General features: G+C 36.3%; 1 protein-coding gene across 1 annotated transcript; it reads right to left on the bottom strand.

Moving 5' to 3' along the window:
* Positions 1 to 1103: 1103 nt before the first annotated feature.
* Smp_146870 (hypothetical protein) lies at positions 1104 to 18526 on the bottom strand (the record flags this gene model as incomplete). The annotated part of the gene is made up of 4 exons (XM_018789578.1): positions 18046 to 18526; positions 12760 to 13096; positions 7145 to 7616; positions 1104 to 1198 (listed from the first exon to the last, which is right to left on the bottom strand). Exons 1-4 carry the CDS (start codon positions 18501 to 18503, stop codon positions 1104 to 1106), a joined length of 1362 nt encoding a protein of 453 aa, XP_018655006.1. The 5' UTR covers positions 18504 to 18526.
* Between the last annotated feature and the right edge of the window lie 1216 nt (positions 18527 to 19742).

Raw genomic sequence — 19742 nt, 5'->3', positions numbered from 1 at the left:
AGGGATGTCATTACGGAAATATATTAGTAAGAATGAGTATAGAGAAGGTAGCGAGGTTACCACTGCATGGGCCAGTCCATGGTGTACGAGTAACTGATGCGCGTTGGCTGTCCTTGACGGGGATCGATGATCTGTTCGATGTTCAGTGACATTTCACTGCCTTTACAATACGAACAGCATAGAAGGTGCAATATCACAACTAATGTTCATTTAACTTGTGAGTATATATATAAGTTTATAAACAGTATTCAGTTGCTATGAGCTTTTCGCAGCTACCATACCTTTTCGACCAAATGGTATGTTTGATATGTCAATTCTGTTGCCTATCATTCTTAAAAGACAAACTAGGATGAAAATATCCCAATAACTGCAATAGTATACTTTAATTTTGAGCCTCGCAAAACGTTTAGAACTTCGCTAAAGTGCATGAGTATATGCTGTTAACATATTAACTAATTCAGTTAAAGCAAACCTAACGGAAGTCCTACCATAACATTCACATAGTTCGAAAGAAAAGTGTTATGGAGTTCCGGATGCATCTCTTTATTTCATAAGTAACGTATGGTCAAGTAGTCAAGAACATATACCTACCCCATACATGTAAGTTTTAAATATAGAGTGGACAGTAATGATGGACTTCATTGCTACTTCCTATCGAAATATCGACTGACGAACAACACAAACACTATAGCGTGTCCTGAACATAGAAAGCCCATAAGGAACTAATTGGCATCCAAATTATTTTAACTAGTGCGCAACATGCCTTCGAAACATTTCTTGGTGAACTAGCCTGAGTTGTTGGAAGACAAACTTAAAAGAACCCGTGGACAACGGAAAACCAATAAATGCCTTTCTTTGAAAAAGGAACACTGGTAATTTAAATGTGTAATAATATTACAAGAGAAATGAGATACCACCAATTGAAATAAGACAAGTGACGTAACAAAGGACTAAAAATGCATAAAAGGAAACAAAATAACAAAGGCACAAAAACAAAGATGAAAACATAATAAATATCGTAAAATGTCATGGTTAGGTGAATATTGCACATTTATAGCAAGAACAAATGCAGTCATGGTTTTTCGAAAATGGGGATAATGTGTCTATGCTTGGTTGTGGAAAAAAAGTTCAAATTTGAAGTCGGATAAATAAGTTAAACGTTGATGCAAGACACTGTGTAACTGAAATTCATCATTATCTAGTAAAACAAATGGAGAGAATAAAACTTAAGGGATAACGCCAAAAAACTAACATGCTAAACATTCAATTTAACAAGTAAACGCAGGCTAATTTGTTCAATCATCTAAAGAAATTAGCTTTCCACACAAATCCCAAGTCATCAACAAAATTTACCGAATAAGTAACAAACTGAATCTTATACGAATATTCGTCAAGGTAAGAACGAATAGTTTGACAATAATTGGGCGCCGAGTATAGAGAATTCATTATATGTGAAAAAATTATATTTGAAATAGTCTCAGCGATTGAAATTTAAATAATTCCAACGTTTCGTCCAGCTAACTTGTCTGGACTTCTTCAGGGAATAATCAAAATCAAAAACATCAAAGAAATATATAGTGTTTTTACAATCATATCAAAATCTCTAATACTTTTTAATCCAATCATATTTGGATGTTGAAGTTTTTGTAAACAGGATAATGAGTCAGTTGAATGAGAATCAAGTGAAAAGTTCAACGATGTGAATTAAACGAGACTGCATGAATTGTGTGTATGTATGTATGTGTAAGATGAGTTATTAATGAATGATATTCAGTGTTGATATGTTTCTATGTGAAGTAAAAATAGGAATAAAAGTGCAAAATGAAGGTTGAAAAAGAATCGTCAAGTACATATCATCGAAGTTGCAAATAAAATGAGAATCATCAAGTACATAATTGTAATGTTAAACATAACTCATATTGATTTCAGTCATAATAACGATCCATGTGAAGTAAACAGGTTGAATAAAGGAAGAAAAGGTCAAATTACTTATTGAAGAATATTTGCCAAGTGGTAGCTAGCTGAATACCATCCTTTCTGTTTAGGCTGTTCTTATTCGCCCATATATACAGCGCTTCTGCTGTCAATCTTTCTTTGTGAGTGTTGAAACCTTTCTGAAGTATTTTGGCCCCTTCAAAATTAATCATGTGTCCCGTTTCCAACGCATGTAACGCTATTGCAGACTTATTCTCAAGTTTCTTTAAGTCAACCGAGGTTTTGGGAACGTTTTTTAAACACTGTTTGTGTTCCTTCAACCTTACCTTCAATTGTCTGGATGTTTCTCCAATATAAGCCGCATTACAATCATGACAATTGATCTCATAGACAACATTTTGTTGTTCTTCCTTTGGTAACCTATCCTTAACCTTCACCAATGACGATCTTATAGTGTCACATGTTCTAAGATACACTCTTATATCATGTTTGTTTAAAATCCGTCTGATTTCTTCCGATGTTTCGCTACGGTATGGTATGACTACAGTGGACTTCCAATCTTTCCGTACATGTTGCAGTTTAGCTTTTCTTTCCTTTCTAACAATCCTCTTTAAAAACTCTTTTGGGTAGTTGTTATCCCTAAGTGTAGCTAAAATCCTATTCAATTCAAATTGTTGGTCTTCTTCATCTGTAACAAGCTTCAGACTTCTGTTAATTAAATTTTTAACAACTGTGACTTTCGTACATAAAGCATGCGCCGAATCAAAATCTAAGTATCTATCTGAATGTGTTGATTTTTTGAAAACATTTATTTTCAACTTCCTATTATTAAGTCTTCGTTCAACCATACAGTCGAGAAATGCCAGTTTGTGGTCATCAGACTCTATTTCCTTCGTTAGATTAATTTGTTCCGAAATGTTGTTAACATTTGCAAACAATTCTTCCAAATAGTCCTGTTTAATGATAACAAAAATGTCATCTACATACCGTAGCCAGACCTTTGGTGGACAAACACTTCTTGCGATTGCACTAGTTTCGAGTGAATGCATGAATAAATTCGCAACAATCGGAGAAGCTGGTGAACCCATAGCTATACCTTCTTTTTGTCTGTATAGGTCTCCTCGAAATATGAATAAGGTGGACCTTAAACATAGTTCCAAACACTTGATAAACTCAGATGGATCTAACGGGCAACGTAAATGTAAATCCAAATCAGATTCTAAACAAGCATAAATAATATCCAACGCTCTGTTGATAGGTACGTTAGTAAATAAGGAAGAAACATCAAAACTTGCCATTACTTCTTCTTCTTCTATATCGATGGTATCAATAATATTTTTAAATTCCATAGAGTTTTTAATTCCATGATTAATTAATTTCTCATACGGTTTTAGTATTCTAGCTAAGTATTTCGCTAGGTTGTAAGTCGGTGAATTTGTGAAATCGACCACTGGTCTTAGTGGAGTACTATCCTTGTGAATCTTCGGGAGTCCATAGAATCTACAAGGGTTACAACTTTTTGGATTTAGCATAAACCATAAAGGCGTTCCGAGCTTGACCTTTAACGAATGTAAGATTTTACTTGTTTCCGCCTTAAGTTTATTGAGCGTAGTTCTGCTTTTTTCAACTTTGATTAGTTCATATGATGTTCCTTTGCTTTTTTCTCGTAGTCCAATTTGTTCATGATGACTGTAGTGTTACCTTTATCTGCTTTTGTGATGATAATTGTCTTATCATTTCTTAGTTGCTTTAATGCATGCAACTCATTTTTAGTCATATTAGATTTTTGTGATTTTTGACGTAATAACACGGACATTATCTTATTCCTCAATTCATTCGCTGTTTCATTAGGAAGTATGTTCAATGTTGGTTCGATTGCTGGTATAATATTGAAAGACGATAACTGTGGTCTATTTATATTGAAATTGAGACCCTTTTTAAGTAATGAAATTTCATGGGAGTTGAGAATTCTATCAGATAAATTAACTAACACTTTGTTAATATCTACTGTGTTCGATTTATCTCTAGTTTGTTTCACTTTGCTGTTTGACGCATGTTTCAACATTTTTTGGAACTTTCTAATCTGTAGTAGTTTTGATGATTGATGATAAAACTGTTCTCTGAGTTTGAAAAATTCACTTACATTAGATCTTATTTTTTTCGGTGTGATAACGGACAGAATTTCATCGATATTCTTTACCCTTGAACGTAGTGACTCCAAATTCATAGTGGCTATGTATGAAATTTCATTACTTAAAAAGGGTCTCAATTTCAATATAAATAGACCACAGTTATCGTCTTTCAATATTATACCAGCAATCGAACACTACAGTCATCATGAACAAATTGGACTACGAGAAAAAAGCAAAGGAACATCATATGAACTAATCAAAGTTGAAAAAAGCAGAACTACGCTCAATAAACTTAAGGCGGAAACAAGTAAAATCTTACATTCGTTAAAGATCAAGCTCGGAACGCCTTTATGGTTTATGCTAAATCCAAAAAGTTGTAACCCTTGTAGATTCTATGGACTCCCGAAGATTCACAAGGATAGTACTCCACTAAGACCAGTGGTCGATTTCACAAATTCACCGACTTACAACCTAGCGAAATACTTAGCTAGAATACTAAAACCGTATGAGAAATTAATTAATCATGGAATTAAAAACTCTATGGAATTTAAAAATATTATTGATACCATCGATATAGAAGAAGAAGAAGAAGTAATGGCAAGTTTTGATGTTTCTTCCTTATTTACTAACGTACCTATCAACAGAGCGTTGGATATTATTTATGCTTGTTTAGAATCTGATTTGGATTTACATTTACGTTGCCCGTTAGATCCATCTGAGTTTATCAAGTGTTTGGAACTATGTTTAAGGTCCACCTTATTCATATTTCGAGGAGACCTATACAGACAAAAAGAAGGTATAGCTATGGGTTCACCAGTTTCTCCGATTGTTGCGAATTTATTCATGCATTCACTCGAAACTAGTGCAATCGCAAGAAGTGTTTGTCCACCAAAGGTCTGGCTACGGTATGTAGATGACATTTTTGTTATCATTAAACAGGACTATTTGGAAGAATTGTTTGCAAATGTTAACAACATTTCGGAACAAATTAATCTAACGAAGGAAATAGAGTCTGATGACCACAAACTGGCATTTCTCGACTGTATGGTTGAACGAAGACTTAATAATAGGAAGTTGAAAATAAATGTTTTCAAAAAATCAACACATTCAGATAGATACTTAGATTTTGATTCGGCGCATGCTTTATGTACGAAAGTCACAGTTGTTAAAAATTTAATTAACAGAAGTCTGAAGCTTGTTACAGATGAAGAAGACCAACAATTTGAATTGAATAGGATTTTAGCTACACTTAGGGATAACAACTACCCAAAAGAGTTTTTAAAGAGGATTGTTAGAAAGGAAAGAAAAGCTAAACTGCAACATGTACGGAAAGATTGGAAGTCCACTGTAGTCATACCATACCGTAGCGAAACATCGGAAGAAATCAGACGGATTTTAAACAAACATGATATAAGAGTGTATCTTAGAACATGTGACACTATAAGATCGTCATTGGTGAAGGTTAAGGATAGGTTACCAAAGGAAGAACAACAAAATATTGTCTATGAGATCAATTGTCATGATTGTAATGCGGCTTATATTGGAGAAACATCCAGACAATTGAAGGTAAGGTTGAAGGAACACAAACAGTGTTTAAAAAACGTTCCCAAAACCTCGGTTGACTTAAAGAAACTTGAGAATAAGTCTGCAATAGCGTTACATGCGTTGGAAACGGGACACATGATTAATTTTGAAGGGGCCAAAATACTTCAGAAAGGTTTCAACACTCACAAAGAAAGATTGACAGCAGAAGCGCTGTATATATGGGCGAATAAGAACAGCCTAAACAGAAAGGATGGTATTCAGCTAGCTACCACTTGGCAAATATTCTTCAATAAGTAATTTGACCTTTTCTTCCTTTATTCAACCTGTTTACTTCACATGGATCGTTATTATGACTGAAATCAATATGAGTTATGTTTAACATTACAATTATGTACTTGATGATTCTCATTTTATTTGCAACTTCGATGATTCAGAAAGGAGAAAAACTTTTCAACCTTCATTTTGCACTTTTATTCCTATTTTACTTCACATAGAAACATATCAACACTGAATATCATTCATTAATAACTCATCTTACACATACATACATACACACAATTCATGCAGTCTCGTTTAATTCACATCGTTGAACTTTTCACTTGATTCTCATTCAACTGACTCATTATCCTGTTTACAAAAACTTCGACATCCAAATATGATTGGATTAAAAAGTATTAGAGATTTTGATATGATTGTAAAAACACTATATATTTCTTTGATGTTTTTGATTTTGATTATTCCCTGAAGAAGTCCAGACAAGTTAGCTGGACGAAACGTTGGAATTATTTAAATTTCAATCGCTGAGACTATTTCAAATATAATTTTTTCACATATAATGAAACTGAATCTTGTACATCCATATCCTCTCCATGTTAGTTTTGACAGATGAGGTTATAGAATCGGACGGATTTTAACGAGAAATCTAAAAATGTACTTTTAGAGGTATTCAACTAATGTGTTCTTGTCACTTGTTTAGCAAGGCTACAAGACTCCCTAAATTGAAGTAAATGAAAAAATTCTAAGCCTGATCTAGAGAGTTTTAATTGGGAAGTTAAGTAGCTAATTCATACCTTGATATAAATTAACATTAAAACATGTTTCTAATCGTATCTTCCAGACACATACATGGGAGAAAATTCGCTTGGCGAATTTATCTGAAGATTTACTATACGACTGAACGACAGATATAAACCATTATATGTTCTTAATAAGCTAATTTTTACCGTTAAAATGGTGTTAAGAAGAGAAATGTCAAGCAAAAGAAAGACTTGCAGCTTTCAAAATACTTAAAGGATTAGAGACATTTTTTTATAAACAATCCAAGATATAGTTAGAAGTACAGTTATATCCTAACAGTTAAATTCTAACCAGCAAACTTCTGACCAACTACATGGCAGAGTGTGGAATAATTGTAAAAATATGACAGGTTGATTTTAATCGACTTGGAGATAGAGTTAAGTAATTCGACATACGAGAAAAAAGCACGTTAGACAAAAAAATGAAATAAATAAATACACAAATAAACAACATACCATCCTTACTAACTAACAAATCGACCACAGCCAAAAGAACGGTAAACTTTTGGCCATTAAATAACTTTGAATCAGATGCCATAGAAAATGGATATAACTTGTGGTTAACTGTGATCGGACAAGTAAGCTTATTTGATGGTAAAATTTGAACTAGAAGTGCAAGAACGACAGGTGTATTGTTTAGCTGGTCATTTTTATCAGAAAAAGTATCGTCCAGAAGGCCCCGATCATAAGACACTTCAGTGTTTTGTACGTGATTGGTACTTGTATTAGATACTGATACATCCACACTGGTATAAATTTCAGGTTTGGAATCATCATTAATGAGGAGTAAGTATACAGCTGTAAAGGTGGCATGGCACAGTTGACTATCATTTAAGAGATTTGGATGTAGACCGGATAAAGGGAATAAGACAATATTTATTTCATCACTGATTTTAAGTTGGTCTCCAGCAAACAAAACTGGGACTAACTGGAAAAATAAAAATAATAAAAATTGAAAATGTTGTTATATCTATAGTTAAGGTATGGAAGAATATTTTAAAATTCATTAGTACTCTATTAAGTACTAAGCAATATATTTCTCGGTGGCAATCAATCTTCAACATCAAGGATTATGTGGAAATACCTGTATGTTAATCAGTCGTTGAGTAAGTTAAGTACGTACGTTTACGTACGCCTGTTACTCCATAGGCCACCGACCAGCATTCTCCAACCCACTCTGTCCTGAGCTTTCCTTTCTAGTTTATTCTTCTCATATCTGTCTCCAGTTTTCGGCGTGATGTGTTCTTTGGTCTTCCTCTTCTCCCTCGACCTTCAGGATACCATGTGAGTGCTTGCCTTGTGACGGGGTTGGATGCTTTCTTCAATGTGTGTCCTATCCACCTCCAGAGCTTCTTCCTGATTTCGTCCTCCGCTGGAATCTGGTTTGTTCTCTCCCACGGTAGAATGTTGCTGATAATGTCTGGTCAACAGATCCGAAGTATTTTGCGTGGACAACTGTTAATCAACACATGCATCTTCTGGATGATGGCTTTCATAGTTCTCCAAGTTTCCGCCCCATACAGAAGAACTGTTTCGACACTTGTATTAAGTGCCAGATGTCCTTCAGTTGTGAATATGCTGCTCTTGATTTGCCGATTCGCAACTTCATATCTGCATCACATCTACCGTGTTCATCAATCGTGTTTCCTTCTCTTGCAGTCTTTTCCACTGTCATAGCTAGATCTTCCATATATTTATGTTTGTCGGTTCTGATGCTACTCTTCACTTGCTTGTTTACTTTTGTGTATTGGGTTTGTGCCTTGGCTTTTTCTGCTCTTGTTCGGCTGATATTGATTGCTGCCTTCTTGTTTCTCCTTTCTTCAATCTTATCCAGTGTGCCAACACTGATCTATTCCTCTTGATGGTGTTTCTTGTGGCCCATAACCTCATGACATGTTGAAGTGATTGCCTCTTTTATCCCATTCCAGTTGCTCTCCACAGTAGCTCCCTCTCCATTGAGTAGATCATGAAAGGCCTCGAATCTGTTGCTGAGGACTATCTTGAATTTGTTGAGTATGTCAGTATCCCGAAGAAAAGCCGTATTAAGCTTTTGTGATGTTGTCCGCCCCATTGTCTAGTGCTTCTTAAGTTTTAGTTTCATCTTGGCGACCAGCAAATGATGATCGGATGCTATATCAGCTCCTCTTCTGGTTCTCACATCCTCCATCGTCCTCCTGAAATTTTTGTTGATGCAGATATGGTCGATTTGATTCTGTGTGGTGTGATCCGGTGAAATCCAAGTGGCTTTGTGTATGATTTGTGTGGGAATATGATGCCACCTCTGACCAGTTTATTGAAGGCACATAGGTTTGCAAATATCTCACCATTTCCGTTCCTTTCTCCCAGTCCATGTCGTCCCATGACGTCTTCGTATCCAGTGTTGTCCACTCCAACCTTGGCAATTAAATCTCCCATCAGAATGGTCAGATCTTTTGTTGGGCACTTCTCGACGATCGACTGCAGCCTATCGTAGAATTGGTCTTTAAAGTCTGCGTCGTAGTCGTTGGTAGGCGCATAGCATTGGATGATGTTCATTGTAATGCCCTCTTTTTTGTTTTGAAAGAGTCTTTGATGATCCTGGGTCCATGAGATTTCCATCCTATAAATCCAACGCCTTGCGCACGTGAGACATTTTCTTCTTCATGGCCGGAGTATGACAGCAGATCCGCTGAAGATAGTCGTTGTTCAACCTGAGTTCTATGTGTTTCACTGATCCCAAGAACCTCCAGGTTGTATCGCGTCATTTCTGTAGCAACTTGTATGACTCTCCCAGTCCACCACATTGTACGAGCATTCCATGTACCTAAATAAATGGTTGCTCTGGTTGTCAGAGAGGGAATCAGCTTCGTGACTTCCGAAGGAACTTGGTTTTCACCATGAAGCATCATAACCCTTCCAAATGAAGACCTTCTGACTCCTAGCGCAGAGTTTAAATGGTTTGAATATTTTTTTCTGGTTAGAGTGTTTTAGCGGGTTAGTCTTCTACAAAATGAGTTGGTTAATCCCATACCCAACCCTTCTGCTTTATCCAGGGTCGGGACCAGTAGTAACCCCAGAGGGTCTACAGGCGGAGTTCGTCAAGTAAGTGATGTATCAATATTTGAGTTAAGCGGCTATAAAATTATAATTAAAAGACGTGTAGTATTTGGGATTTATATAAATCAAGGATTAATCTTAGGGTACTTTTGAGGACCAGAAAGTACTAAACGGCTAATATATCGTAGTATGAGATACCTCATCGACCACCTTACCTTACCACAGATTAAACTCGAAACTGTTAGATCTTGTAGTGAGCCCTTAATCACGAGGTGGGAGGGTTGACACCCACTGATATGAATTTCTAACTTTAATCAATTCTCTGCCTAACACGAGGATCATCCAATGCACCGGTGATACCTCTCTATATCCACCGATAAGCAGTGTCTTAATGGAAGGAAACACCTGTCCGGTTAGAGTACATTAAACAATTTTTTTCAAATCACTCTTTACAACTGAAAAACTAGAGATCATAATTAGACAATAGCGACTCAGTAAGTATGCATCTAAATACGATCACCGATTGCACACTTCTTGATAAGTAATTTTAATAATTTGTACTGATAGCTATTTCAATGTGTATTTTCATACATTTTAACTCTCTCCCTATGTTGAGACATTTGTTCAAAGTGTAATTATTCTTATCACAATTGGTATACTTACCATCAAAATATCAGTGTATACCTTTTAACTTATTATGTTTAGTTGAGTAATCTATTTCAATATTATCATTAACTGATAAACTGCCATTATTGATTTGATAATATTTATATATCCATGTACTAATGTTACTGCATATTATACCAAAGCCCGATGAAGATCTAACTGAAGACAACATTTTTTACTAATATATTTTTCTAATCATATACTCTATATGTACTTTTCATGAAAACATGAAAACATAGCCATTATTATTATGATCATTCACTATTAATAGTATTATTATTTATTTATTTTTCAGTTGTACATTTTCTTTTTCATCTTTAAGTATTATATTAACATAATGGTCAAAATCCAAAATTAAAATGATAACTTGCTGTTATTATCTATTCTAAAAGTAACAGTATCACATGGTATTTTACTGGCATAATTATGATTGATGATGTATAGTAAGATCATATGAAATTATTTACACCGATTGATATTTGAACAGAACCGATCTTTCTATTTTATTCAACAACATAATTACACTTTACACCTCATTTCCCAGAAACATGGTAATTTGTTACTAATTTTAATAGGAAATCTTTAGATAATAATTTTTATTAATATTACTTTACGAATTATTTTCATTGGAGTTATGATAAACTCATTTTCGTGAAATAAAGTTTAAGAGAAAAACATAGTCTAAATCGTTTTAACATTTTACATTTACTTACTAACTTACGCCTGTTACCCCTCGTGGAGGAGCATAGGCCGCACACCAGCATTTTCCATCCAACCCTGTCACAAACAATCCTTTCTAGTTCTTTCCAGTTAACATTCATCCTTTTCATATCTGCTTCTATTTCTCGGCGTAATGTGTTCTTTGGCCATCCTCTTTTCCGCTTCCCTTCCAGATTCCAAGTAAACGCTTGCCTCGTGTTGCAGTTTGGTGATTTCCTTAATGTATGTTCGATCCACTTCCAACGTCTTTTCCCAATTTCCTCTTCTGCTGGAGGCTGGTTTGTCCTCTCCTATAAAACGCTGTTGCTGTTAGTATCCGGCAACTGAATGTTGAGTATTTCGCGTAGACCAGTGTTTATAAATACTTATACCTTTTTGACGATGGATGTAGTAGTTCTTCACGTTTCAGCTCCGTACAGTAAGACTATCTTGACGTTCGTATTGAAGATTCTCACTTTGAAGCTAGTTGACAGTTGTTTTGAGTTCCATATGTTCTTTAATTGTAGAAATGCTGCCCTTGCTTTGCCAATCCTCGCCTTTACATCTGCATCCGATCCTTCTTGTTGATCAATGATGCTTTCCAGGTACGTGAATGTTTCTACCTCTTCCAGAGTTTCGCCATCAAGTGTGACTGGGTTGGTGTTCTCCATGTTGTATTTGAGAATCTTGCTTTTTCCTTCGTGTATGTTGAGGCCTATTGATGCAGAGGCTGTTGCTACATTTGTTGTCTTCGTCTATATGAGATAGGACAGCTAGGTCATCTGCGAAGTCCAAATCGTCTAATTGATTCTGAGATGTCTATTGTATTCCGTGCTTCCCCTTAGATGTCGACGTCTTCATAATCCAGTCAATCACCAGAAGAAAGAGGAGTGGGGAGAGTAGACAGCCTTGTCTGACTTCGGTCCAAAATTTTACAGTGAAGGGTACTAAAACCAACCTCAAACAAATTTTCACTATCCACTAATTTATAATAATTCAATATCATCAGCATAGGGTTGTGGAGACTGTTGAGCTTAATTAAGATCACAAATCGATATTGATAATTATCATGTCTTCACTAATAACTAGCTAAGAGAAGTAATTCTCGGAGTTCTAGTGAGAAACCGTGGCCAGAGGAGTTCTACCGTGTCAGGTATGAGACAGTTACTCACCGAAGACAATGGAGGATGGTCGTGCGATATCGTTGATTGGCTGAAGTTAGACACAAATACCGTTGGAAGCCGGCTGATTAGTCTGCGGTTCGGCGTTCGTGCACAAGACAGAAGGTCCCAAGTTCGAGTATCGAGTGCAAGATCGTGGATGAGCACCGTTGAGGAGCACCATACTCATACGAAACGGCCGTCCAGTGCTTCTAGGTTTTTAATGATAGTCTGACATTTATCGGTTCATGGTTCCAATTAGAATTAAATATCAGTTAATGTGGGTTACGGGAGCGAAAACGATCTAATTGTAGTTAATAAATTTAAATATAAAGTTACTTATAGTGCGAATGAGCAGGTAAAAATGATATTTATAAATCAGACACTTATTCCGAAACTATCAATTAAAAAACTGAGACAGAATGGGAATCGAAAACTTTAATTATATCTTTGTTTCTTTGAATAGAATGAAGATACGAATCAATTAATTAAATTATACAGAATACTCACCTTTTGACTAGCTTGAAGACATTTATGAGTAATTATTGCACTGTCTTTTACATTTGTCGTTGTTGAGGTTGATGGATTTAAACATCTCATTTGATAATTAGTTTGGATGAATGTATCATCACATTGAACTAGTTCAACTTCAGCTTGACAACATGTTAAATTACAAGTTGTCAAGTCAAACGCTGAATCACATGGGATAACATCAATAAAATTTGAATGTTTACTCGTATTTCCATTGAATAAATTCCAGAAACAGTTTAAATCAGAAGTAATAGCATGCACAAAATCTGGAAAATCAGTGTAAGCAAGTAAATGCCACGGCCACGAAGAAGGTGAACTGTATGAAAAGAAAGAAAACAAAATCTTTTACTAACAGATATGTTAATTAGATTAAGAGTAAACGGAAGTCAGAAACTAAAAACTGTTTTATTTTCTTGGACTTCAGTTAAAGTTTACGCGACGCTTACTGATACTAATTCACGGTTGTTCAAAACAAAGCATGTGGAGTAAGGTCCGAACCCGCTAACCGAACAGTAAAACAATCGACTAATAATATGAAAATCTATATAGAATTTCTAAAAATATGTCAAGGGGCAATTATTAAGATACCTATTGGCTAAAAATTAATCATCAATTCATGTGAAAATCATTCTGGTTTGACAGTAAACATCATACACCATGAACATCAATATTCATTATTATATTAAGAATAAGTAAGAATACCTTTGAATTCTCACACACCAATAATATGTGTAAATTTCTTGAAGGTAGCGACATTTAGGTGAAAACTTTGAAAAATATAAAACGAGAATAGGTAAAAACGTGAAAATCTATTAATTAAAAACAGTTAATGATAGGCTTTGTCAACAACTAATACCAATTGATCAAGATGTAGTTATCTTAGAGCCTGAGCAATTCAATTAACAACGCTATAAAGATTTGACTTTGAATCACACTGGAAACAACAACAGCAATGATGAACATGTATGTTGTCATATCGAAGAGGATTTGAGCGAAGTTAAACTTTCAGAACTATCAGATGGATTCTTGAATTATTGTAGTCTAATATTCTCCTATTTGAAAGATTTCGTTCGGTTGACTGTTGCCATATGTCCTACTATCTTGGACTAATCATTATTTAATTATCCTCATATGTCTCCATTTTCGCATCCCTTACGACTGATTTGTATATACATTGCAATTTCATATATGTTACGGTGAGGCCAAATATTTAACCTATATTATCACACAAGCTTCAAGTTATGAACAGAGTACAATAAAAAAGACTTCTGCTTGTTAATTCTGCTTCTTGATTGGATACTAGATTCAAAAGAACTTGAGGATCAACAGATGTTAAGGTCTCAGCTATTGTTTGTTGGTCCCTGTGTCATTCGCGAAATAGATCACTGGTCCTACATGTAATATACGCGAGAATACTGATAATAAAACTAGACAAAGCAACTGCTCTCATAATAACAGCCTAGTTACACGGGCTTCAAACCAATCCAGTATTCTGATGTTCTTTTTGGAGAAATGACATGTGTACATGAAACGGATACCCTTCAAACCAGGACAAAATGCGAGTGTTCAATTTCAAACGGATATACAACTTCAAAAACTAATTAAATCAATTTTTTCAATTTATTAATCTATTAGATATTTCATGAATACTTTTGTAAATAACAGTAAAACCAATCGAGGGAAAAATAACAGACTATATATCGTAGGGAAATCTAATCAATTTAAGAATCATTTCGATAGTTGACTTAAGGAACCCATAAAATAACCAGCTAAATGAAGAGATTTGTCAGTCAGCTACATCGTAGGACAAGGCACATATATGCATCGGTCCGAGTTGCCATGCCTCATTAGAACAACAAGATGAACACCGAATTGATAGAAGTAATTAATTTAATGGTGGTACTATATAAAACAAAGATTGTATATAAGGATATAACACAGGAAGAAAGAAATAGTTCATGGGAGAAAAAGTATAAAGCAATTTTAATCTTAAGGTTTAAGGAAAGATAAAGAGTGCATACACCTACGACATTGCGATCGATTCTGAGTCATGTCACCTAGTCTCCAACGATTGGTTACGATAGTCACGCGGACCCCAACCAAGTAGTCTGCATCTACCGACTAGAAGTTAGTGACCTTATGAAGTGATGATGAGACATTTTGCTGTGGTCGCCCCTAACGTTTCCCTTCCGTCTCCAACACTAGTCAGCATTGCGCGTCGTGTTAGTCGGTGTTCAGGCATATGTAACACGTGGCACAACCATCTCAATCGATGAAGATTCACAACCTCATCCAATGTTTTACCATCATTCCCTAATACCCTGTGTCTAATCTCACTATTACTTACCCGGTGATCCCAGCAGATGAGAGCAATGTTTCTAAAATATCCGTGACCAAATACTAGTTACTTACGAGTATCCTCTACTCTTAATGGCCACGTTTTGCAGCCGTAAAGTAAAACGGAGTGAACTGTTGCTCAGTATACTCTTCCCTTAATTGATAAACGGATATCTCGCCTTCACCATAGGTGACGTAAGTTAACAAAAAGGCAAACGAGCTTTCTGAATTCGTGCAGCGATTTCGTTAAACACCAACCCATTAGGGCTGAACAGACGTCCAAGATAAGTGAAGTTGTCGGCGCGTTCGACCACTTTAAATGCTGCTTTTAAGTCAAGAAAATGTGTCATCGTCGGATGCTTATAAGTATGCCTGTGCTCTTAAATTTGACGAACAGTGAGTATGTAGTCGATGCAGCAGCGACCAGGTCTGAAGCCAGCCTGATTTCTTCGTGTTTCCTGTTCACGAATCTTTGTTAGGCGCCCGATAATTATTGAGGCTAGTATTTAAGGTGTTATATTAGTCAAAATAATCTCTTTATGGTTATCACAGGATGATTTTGAACCCTTCTTATATATTTGGAAAAATCAGTGATTGCGACCAGTCAGTTGGGATTACGTCCAACTCCCAGATTTGAGCTACAATATTAGTCAGCCTAATCACTAAAAGTGGACCACCATGCTTAAAGACCTCTGGAGCCAATCCATCTAAACAAACTGCTCTTCCTCGTTTCGGATTGGCTGTAGGTTTTCGAACTTCAATTAGAGTCGGGGAACCCATTTCAATGTTCCATTCAGGCTGATTGGAAATAGTGGGTAGTTGTAGAGTAGCTGAAGGCCAGCTGAATCGTTCCTTAAAGTGTTCTGCTTACTTTTCTCAACGTCTAAACTGATAGCAGATAAGAGTGTCGTCTCACTTACACTTGAACTCTTAATTTCGGTTTCTTTTACTAGTCTGAAAAGCTGTCTGGATTTACCTACAGCCGCTACCTTTTCTTTCTCTTTTGCTTTCGTTGCCCACCACTACTCACAATCGTTCCGTAGACTTATGGTTAAGCTAGATCTGATTTGTTTTCACTCTTTATCGTGCTTAGAGCCTGATCGGATGAGTTTACGAGAATCTATCAGTGCAATAGATGTCGCAGAACTCCACTGGTTTTTCGCAACCCTTTGGTTCAAATCACTTATAGATGTCTCTACTGTTTTCACAGCTGTTCTCATATCTTTCCAATCAACATCTGGGTCAGCCTCGTTTTTAAAATTGCCTAAGTTTAACTCCAGTTGTTCCTGAGATTTACTTTCAGTCTTCTCGTCGCTGAGTTCAACTTTAATGGGTTTTCTTAATGTGACTTTTATGCCTCTAATGAGGTACAAGCGAATGCTTGCTCGTATAAGAGCATGATCTGAGTCTAAACATGTATTCCAGAACGAGCGACAGTCTTCTAACGAGCATCTTCAACGATGACTGATGGCAATGTGGTCTATTTCAGTCCATCGTTGGTTTGGTGTGGGAGGTCACCATGTTAGACGATGTCTCATGTTTAAAATTGGTGCCTGCTAAAATTAAACGAATCTGAGCACACTTAAAACAGATGGTCACCATCATCTGTTCGCTGAGCCAAAATACCGAAATACCCATTTCAATGTCTTTCTGATTGGTTTAAGCTACCTAATTGGGCATCAAAGTCACCTGCTACGAGTACTATGTCTGAGTGTTTAGCCTCTTGAAGAAGTTCAGAAAGCTTTCTGTGAAATTCATCTTTCACTTCATCTGAGCTGCAGTCAGTGGGAGCGTAGGCAGAAACGACGAAAAGGTAACGACGAGTGTCCCTCTCCTTCCGAGTTCTTACGGAGCCGTCTAACCGAACAGCACATAGGCGACTGATAACAGGGATCCATTCTAAAAGTGTTTGCTCTACACTCATGTTTAGTGCTATAACCATACCCGTCAGTCCACTAGAGCTTGCCGTCGAGTAGCCAGATAAGCAGAGGGTATATCTCGTCGGCTCCCCGTCTTGGTTTTGTGAGGTTAAGTGAATAACCACACTAGGATCCTGTATGCGTGTTTTGGATACACAGCATACATCAATGTTAAAAGATTCTAGGGTCTTGGCCTAGGAGGGCTGCTGGCCGATCTGACGTAGGGTACGTACGTTTGAGGCTCCAATGTGTAGTTTGGAGAGAGGTTTCAGTAGACCTGAGACAGATTTCGTGCACTAGAGGAGGAAGTCGAAGAAGGATATTTGGAGTTGATAGTCGAGGTACGAGAGGTAATATGAATTAAAGATGGAAACTGATTATGAATACAGTGATCTTGAGTGCTGTTAGAGGTATGAGGGCGGTTACTGCTTCCCGGTTTCCCACACTGAGGAAGGGTTTTTCTAGAGGTACCTGATAAGGAGATTGGGTTAGAGGTGGTATAAGTGATCTGAGAGCGTGACCGCAGTGCTCACGGGACAACTGCTTGAGGCCGGTCACACATGATCTTGTTGTGAGTAATTTTTATGTTAGATCTGTACTTTTTGAGACTTGACCGTCGGAGACCAATATCCGTGGGATAAAGCGAGGTGCGCATTCTTATGGTTGATCTTTTCTAACCTCACCCTTTCTTTATGGGAAGACAGCATCGCTGTTATGCCGGTTTTTTGAGGGAAAAACCTTACTGCCGTCACACTTCTGTACAGTCAAAAGCATAACTTCGCCCTCGGACCTTGAGTTTGCTGCTTTTAGTCTTATTATTCCTCAACCGACCTGTCTGGCATGGTAGGACCTTGGGGAACGATTGTTCCAGCCAGTATAGCCTGGTTGTTTCATTACGATAGACAAGTTCTACCACCACGCCAAGGTAGTGGCAACGGTAGAATAATTTAGGAAATCGAAAACTTCAAAAATCTTTGTTTACTAATAGATTAAACATAAAAAGAATTACCAAGGTAAAGTGGTACTGATATTCAAGACATGAACAGGCAACGTAGAAAGAAAACCATGAATTCGACCAATATCAATGAAACTTGAAGAGGAATGTGATTTATGATCATTAGAATTTGATCCAGGTGACTCAAATGGTGAGGTAGAAATTAAGTTAAATTCTATTGTTTGTGCATGATGAGTTGGCGTTACAATTGAAGTTGTCGCCAAACTATGCGCAGATAAATTTGAATGATAGCTTCTAGGTAATGTACTGTATTCCTCTAAACAGATTTCACCGAATAAACTGTCATTACGAATAAGTAGAGAAAAAGAGTCGTCTGACTCGTCAACACTTAATTCAGCTGCTTCCGCTTCAAATAATTCAGAATCTTCGAATACAAGGGCGACCAAATTAATTGTTTCGGTTTCAGGTGATAAGCAATCTCGTTTTGACCACCGAAAAGTTCTTGGGGCCATTCCTTACTAAAAAATAACCACAACGAAAAAGGATTGTCATGAGTTATTTCAAGCAAAATTATTCAGAATATCGAAAAACATAATCTAGCAAAAGAGGATGGATGAAACACGGTAGATAGATAACTATATTTAATAGTTATTCATCGGTGTATTAACTTACCTGTTAACAATTTACTGTAGAGTATAACTAAAGGAGCATTGAAAAAATTATCGGAATCGATCAATATAATGACTATGGAGTACCTAATTTCATGATTTCTAATTTGTAGTGTTGACTGAGCGTTATCAACTGAAATACTGACACATTCAATAGACTCGTCCCTGATACTAAATAGGAAGCTTCAGCTAACGTGGATTATGATAAGTCAAGAGTCGGAGGTAAATCAAGGCCGCAGCAAGAGACAGATGCAGTATTCCAACCAGTCGGTTTTAGTTTTAAAAAATTAGATGGCACAGCATATGGTTATGGTTCGATTCCATGTGGACGAGTATATACCCTTCGATTTTCTGCATATACTTTCCTCATGGATCTAAGTAAAAAATGTTTGAGATGTAATGGCGAGTTACCCGATACATAAAAATTTGAGCTTTAAAAAACTCAACACGTAATGTTCGAAACTATAGTTTATGCTACCATAGGAATATATGAGTATGGAGTTTATATATTTGGATATGAGAAGTGAACCTTCTGAAATTTGAGAACAAAATTCTATATGGGCATTTCAAACAAACACTTCATTGAAGTATAAAATTCAAGTAAAGTGTACATAAAATAATCTTTTATCAACATCTAGCGATGTTAAAGTGACAGATCACGAAGTTAAGCATTTACCAATTTAAATATCACAAGTGATAAACGAAGAATAATACGTGAAAGTATTCCTAGTTTATATCCTGGATGGATCTTAATTTGACAACTACTGAAAAACCAAGATAAATGAGACAGCTGTTTTGTCTTAATATGAGACCTCTCAGTAGTGAATATTCACGACACCATTGCAGATCAAAACCTAAAACCTCAAGAGCTCAAGTTAGACATGTAAGCTCCCTTAGTGGTCTGGAAGTCGAGTGCTCGCTGTGAGGTCTGAATATCCTGAGTTCGATACCAAAAGGGATTATGGATGAGCACCACTTAGATCTCATAATGTAATGAAACAGGTATTCAGTGCTCTCTGTTTTTTCAATGGCTGTATAAGATTAGTCAGTGGTGTAAGATTCGAAATTCAACAATCTCCACAA

Source organism: Schistosoma mansoni, chromosome W, assembly GCF_000237925.1.
Source record: "Schistosoma mansoni strain Puerto Rico chromosome W, complete genome".
Lineage (NCBI taxonomy): Eukaryota > Metazoa > Platyhelminthes > Trematoda > Strigeidida > Schistosomatidae > Schistosoma > Schistosoma mansoni.
The sequence above is the reverse complement of the archived record's forward strand: the minus strand, read 5'-3'. Positions and strand labels throughout refer to the sequence as shown.